Raw genomic sequence first — 6,135 nt, 5'->3', positions numbered from 1 at the left:
GGGCCGCCGCTGTTACCCCGCAACTGCGCCTCGGATCCGCCCCCTGACGTCACGCGCGCCCAGAGGCCCAGGTTGTGGGTTTTGTCCGTCGATACGGTCCTCGCGACGGTCTCCGGGAATCTGTTTGTTGGCGAAAAACCAATCCAGACTCCCAAGGAAAAAGGCCGAGGCCCGGGAATTTCCCGTTGCAATTCTGGTTTCCAGTTCAAGGGGGAAAAAGTTTCGCAGGGCTGTATTCTCCACCCTTCAAGCCCACGCTTTCTTGTTTCTTAATAACAGCGTCGTTGAGATCCATTGTAAAATTCACCTTTTAAGAGTGAATAATTCAGTGCACAGAGTTGTGCAGCCTTTGCCACTAATTGCAGAACGTTTTCAGCACCCGAGGAGAAGAAACTCCAATCCCATTAGGCCGTCATTCCCCGGTCCCCACCCTGTCCCTACCCCCAGCCCCTGGCAATCACTTTTGTCTCCATGGATTTGCCTATTCTGGACATTTCGTGTGGATAGAATCATCCCAAGTTTTTTGTGTGTCTGGCTTCTTTCCTTCTTTATGGCTGAATAAAAATCCATGATACGAATACACAGCATTTTGATTTTCCATCCATTGATGGCTATTTGGGTCATTTCCACCTTTTGGCTGTTATGAATAATACTGGTATGAACATTGGTGTACACGTTTTTGTGCGGACATTTGTTTTCAATTCTCATAGGTGTATACCAAGGACTGGAATTGCTGGGCCAAGCTTTGTGTTTTAAGGAAAATAAAAAATCGTGTTTTAGTTTCGTGCTGGTAATTTGAAGTAAGCAGATGTCTAGATATAAGCTTGGAAACTGGCCAGTTGGAGATTGCTCACGGCTGCAATTGAAGACTCCAGCAGCCTTTTCTCCTCTTTGCTTCCATTTGGAGAGGAAGGCATCATAGGCTGTGTGACTTCCGTGGACGCGGGGCTTGGCACCAGCCTGCAGTTGGGATCAATCTTCAGTGGCGATTTGGAGTGGGTCACGGTTCTTCCTGCCTGTCTGCCTGTTTGGTCCCTGACGTCTGCTCCCCAGGGCCCTGGCTCTTCCCCCACGCCTTCAGCCTGCACAGTCCCTTCTCTCATTCTCAGGCTGCGGAACCTGAAAGTACAGTTTTCCCCCCTTACCCGCTGTCTCAGTTACCGGAGGTCAACCGTGGTCTGAAAATATTACATGGAAAATTCCAGAAATAAACAATTTATAAATTTTAAATTGCACGCTGTGATGAAATCTCGCGCTGTGCAGCCTGGCAGTGAATCGTCCCCTTTGTTCAGCGTCCCCACGCTGTGGGCGCTCCACACCCATAGTCACTTAGTAGCTGGCTCGGTTATCAGATCGACCGTCACAGTGTCCCAGTCTATGTGTTCAAGTCACACTTATTTTCCGTCATAATGGCCCCAAAGCACAAGAGTAGTGATGCTGGGAATTTGGACAGGCCAAAGAGAAGCCGTAAAGTGCTTCCTCTAAGTGAAAAGGTGAAAGTTCTCGACTTAATCAGGAAAGAAAAAAAATCCTATGCTGAGGTTGCTAAGATCTACGGGAAAAATGAATCTTCCATCCGTGAAATTGTGAAGAAGGAAAAAGAAATTCGTGCTAGTTTTGCTGTCTCACCTCCAACTGCTAAAGTGACGGCCACGGTGCGTGATAAGTGCTTAGTTAAGATGGAACAGGCACTGCATTTGTGGGTGGAAGAGATGAACAGAAAACGTGTTCCCATTGACAGCAACGTGTTGTGCCAGAAAGCCTTGAGCCTATACCAAGACTTCAGCAAGGGATGCTCTGAAACTGACACCAAGCCATTTACTGCGAGTAAGGGATGGTTACACAGATTCAGGCATAGATTCTCACATCATTACAAGAAGAAGAAGAAGGGTAAGTACGTTACAACAAGTTATATTGAGAGAGAGAGATCGAGAGAGAGAGAGAGATCACATTCACATAACATTACAGTACTTGATATACTTATTCTATTTTATTATTGTTAATTTCTTACTGTGCTTAATTTATAAATTAAAATTCATCATAGGTGTGTATGTACAGGTTGAACATCTCTAATCCAAAAATCCAAAATTTGATCTGTTCCAAAATCCAGAACTTATTGAATGCTGACCTGATGCAAGTTGAAAATTCTATACCTGTCACCTTTGCCTTTTTTTTTGAGACAGAGTCTTGCCCTGTCACCCAGGCTGGAGTGAAGTATTGCGATATCGGCTAACTGCAAGCTTCGCCTCCCGGATTCAAGCTATTCTCCTGCCTCAGCCTCCACAGTAGCTGGGATGACAGACGTGCACCACCACGCCCAGCTCATTTTTATGCTTTTAGTAGAGATGGGGTTTCACCATGTTGGCTAGACTGATCTCAAAATCTTGACCTCAGGTGATTCACCCACCTCAGCCTCCCAAAGTGCTGGGATTACAGGCATGAGTCACTGCGCCTGGCGGGCCTTCTTTTTTTTCTCTTGAGACAGAGTCTTGCCCTGTTGCCCAGGGTCTCGCCCTGTTGAAATGGTGGGATAACAGCTCACTGCAGCCTCGACCTCCTGGGCTCAAGCAATTCTCCCATCTCAGCCTCCTGAATAGCTGGGACCACAGGCCTGCTCCCCCACACCTGACTAATTTTTAATTTTTTTGTAGAGGCAGAGTCCCATTATGTTGCCGGGCTGGTCCCACTATATTGCCCGGACTCACCAACGTGGTGAAACTTTGTCTCTACTAAAAATACAAAAATTAGCCAGACGTGGTGCACACCTGTAATCCCAGCTACTCGGGAGGCTGAGGCAGGAAAATCGCTTGAACCTGGGAGGCAGAGGTTGCAGTGAGCCCAGATCACGACACTGCACTCCAGCCTGGGCGACAGAGTGAGACTCCATCTCAAAAAAAAAAAAAAAAAGAACATAATAGATTTAGGGTTTGGCACTATTCGCAGTTCCAAGCATCCACTGAGGGTCTTGGAACGAGACCCCCGAAGATAAGGGGGAGACTCCTGGCCCTTCATTTCTCTTGTCCTCTCAGTTGATTCATCTGCATTCCTACATGCCCTGGGGCCATTTCACGGGTGTCTGGCTTCTTTTACTGTATTGCTTGTGATTCCCCTACACTCCTTGCCATCAGTATACATTTTTTTGGGGGGTGGGGACGGAGTCTTGCTCTGTCGCCCAGGCTGAAGTAACAGTGGCACGATCACGTCCCACCGCAACCTCTGCCTCCTGAGTTCAAGAGATTTTCCTGCCTCAGCCTCCTGAGTAGCTGGGATTACAGGAGCGTGCCACCATGCCCAGCTAATTTTTTTTTTTGAGATGGAGTTTTGTTCTTGTTGCCCAGGCTGGAGTGCAATGGCACGATCTTGGCTCACTGCAACCTCCGCCTCCTGGGTTCAAGCAATTCTCCCTGCTTCAGACTCCCAAGTAGCTAGGATTACAGGCGCCCACCACCACACCTGTCCTTTTTTTTTTTTTTTTTTTTTTTTTTTTTTTTTTTTTTTAGTAGAGACAGGGTTTCACCATGTTGGCCAGGCTGGTATGGAGCTCCTGACCTCAGGTGATCTGCCCGCCTCTGACTCCCAGAGTGCTGGGATTACAGATGTGAGCCACCTCGCCTGGCCACTAGTATACGTTTTTACCTTGCAGGTGCTTAATACATTTTTGTTGTATGGTGAATCGTGTACTCTTGAGTTTGTACTTGTAGGCTGAGCTGTGAAGCAGGTAGAATTTATTAATTAAAACTAAGCCCTGTGGCTGGGTGTGATGGCTCATGCCTGTAATCCCAGCATTTTAGGAGGCTGAGGCAGGAGGATCGCTTGAGTCCAGGAGTTCAAGACCAGCCTGGGCAACATGGCAAAACTCCATCTTTACCAAAAAAAGTAATAATAATACAAAAGTTAGGTGGGTACAGTGGTGTGCGCCTGTGGTCCCAGCTACTTGGTAGGTTGAAGTGGGAAGATCACTAGAGCTTGGGAATCCCAGGCTGCAGGGAGCTATGATCATGCCACTACACTCCAGTCTGGGTGATAGAGCAAGACCCTGTCTCAAAAGAAAAAAGCAAAACAAAACAGAAAACAAGCCCTGAGTCTGGGCGCAGTGTCTCATTCCTGTAATTCCAGTATTTTGGGAGGCTGAGGCAGGAGAATGGTTTGAGCCTAGGAGTTTAAGACCAGCCTGGGCAACATAGTGAAACCTTGTCTCTACAAAAATAAAAAATAAAAAATCACAAAATTAGCCGTTCATGGTAAGTGATCTTACCACTGCACTTTGATCTGGAGGACACAGAGAGACTGTCTGAAAACCAGAACAAAACCAGAAATCTAAGCCCTTTAAAACCTGAAAAATTAACCTTTGGAAAGAAAAATCTAGGAACAGTTTTTAAAAATAAATCAGGCCACTATTTCAAGATTTCAGAGTTTTCATAAAGGGAGTGGATGACATTCCAAACGATGAAAGGTTGTAAGGGATAGATACAGATTCTAGATCAGTGATGGGCAAACCTTGTTTGTAAGGATAGTAAATATTTTTGGCTTTGGGGACATGGGGTCTTTGCCACATGCATGCAAACCTTCCTTTGCAGGAAAGCAGCTGTAGACAAGATGTAAACAAGTGAATGTGACTGTGTTCTGACAAAGCTTAATTTACAAAAATAGGCTGCAGTCTGAATTTGACCTGTAGGCTGGAGATTTTTCTAGGTGTTTGCTTTTCATTAGTAAAATATTACATTAGAAGGACAGAAGGTCCTCCAGGATTGCTGGGAAAACAAAATGAGATTTGGAAGTTTTTGGAGTTTACATCTACAGTTTTAAAGGAGCAAAAAGGGCTGGGCACGGTGGCTCACGCCTGTAATCCCAGCACTTTGGGAGGCTGAGCCAGGCAGATCACCTTAGGTCAGGAGTTCGAGACCAGCCTGGCTAACATGGTGAAACCCTGTCTCTACTGAAAATACAAAAATTAGCTGGGTGTGGTGGCATGCACCTGTAATTTCAGCTACTCGGGAGGCAGAGGTTGCAGTGAGCTGAGATTGCGCCACTGCACTCCAGCCTGAGCCACAGAGCAAGACTCCATCTCAAAATAAAAGAGGAAAAAGTTAAGTACTGTGTAAAAATCTGTCATCTCAATAAATGGTATTGGCACTTCAGATGTGAGTAGGAAAATGGTTAATAACTATATCAGCTTTGGGAGATTTTATTCTGTGGTACAAGTTCTTACGGTCAAGGATTTTGAGCTTTATTAGAGTGCAGTGAAATTTTCTCAGGAAAATGTACTTGGGACGGGAAACACTGTGTTGGCTTATAGTCATATTTCATTATTTTCAGTTTTCTATTAATGCATGCTGTGTTCCAAATCATACAACATTCTTGCCTCCATTTGTTGTTATGTACAAAATGCAAAGAAAGTACAATAATTATGAAACACTCAGCCCAGCACAGTGGCTCACACCTGTAATCCCAGCACTTTGGGAGGATGAGGCAGGAGATCACTTAAACCCAGGAGTTCGAGACCAGCCTGGGCAACATGGCGAAACCCCCTCTCTACAAAAAATACAAAAATTAGCTGAACATGGTGGCGCATGCCTGGGATTCCAGCTACTCAGGAGGCTGAAGTGGGAGGATCTCCTAAGCCCAAGGAGGCAGAGGCTGCAGTGAGCTCTGATTGCACCACTACATTCCAGCCTGGGTGACAGAGTAAGACCCTGCCTCAAAAAATGATAATAATTATTATGAAACACTTGTTTTTTCAATGATTACTGGTAGCATAGTTGACGCCAACTGATAGTATCTTTTTTTGAATTCCACCTGGTATCATCCTGCCTATTATTTTATTCTTTTTTTCAATTTTTTAATTTCTATTTTTGTTTGTGTTTTTATTTTTATTTTCTTTTTTGTTAAATAGCAGACTTTTGACATCAAGCCTGTTTAGGTATTACTGTGGTATAATATTCTGGGGGTGGGCCGGGTGCAATGGCTCACGCCTGCAATCCCAGCACTTCGGGAGGCATGAGGTCAGGAGATCGAGACCACGGTGAAACCCCGTCTACTAAAAATAAAAAAACTTAGCCAGGCGTGGTGGCGGGCGCCTGTAGTCCCAGCTACTCGGGAGGCTGAGGCAGGAGAATGGCGTGAACCTGGGAGGCA

At 45.6% G+C, this 6,135-nt stretch overlaps 1 protein-coding gene across 1 annotated transcript in view; it reads left to right on the top strand.

Moving 5' to 3' along the window:
• Positions 1-544: 544 nt before the first annotated feature.
• The window catches only part of LOC105553391 (tigger transposable element-derived protein 1-like), a 29,866-nt gene continuing 24,275 nt past the window's right edge, over positions 545-6,135 (top strand). Inside the window, exon 1 of the mRNA XM_011999452.1 lies at positions 545-1,890. Within this exon, the coding sequence (XP_011854842.1) occupies positions 1,410-1,890 (481 nt within the window). The 5' untranslated portion in view covers positions 545-1,409. The remainder of the gene's footprint in view (positions 1,891-6,135) is intronic.

The sequence above is a fragment of the Mandrillus leucophaeus genome, unplaced genomic scaffold (assembly GCF_000951045.1).
Source record: "Mandrillus leucophaeus isolate KB7577 unplaced genomic scaffold, Mleu.le_1.0 Scaffold1166, whole genome shotgun sequence".
Lineage (NCBI taxonomy): Eukaryota > Metazoa > Chordata > Mammalia > Primates > Cercopithecidae > Mandrillus > Mandrillus leucophaeus.
Note: the sequence above shows the minus strand (reverse complement) of the source record. Positions and strands in the feature narration are given on the sequence as shown.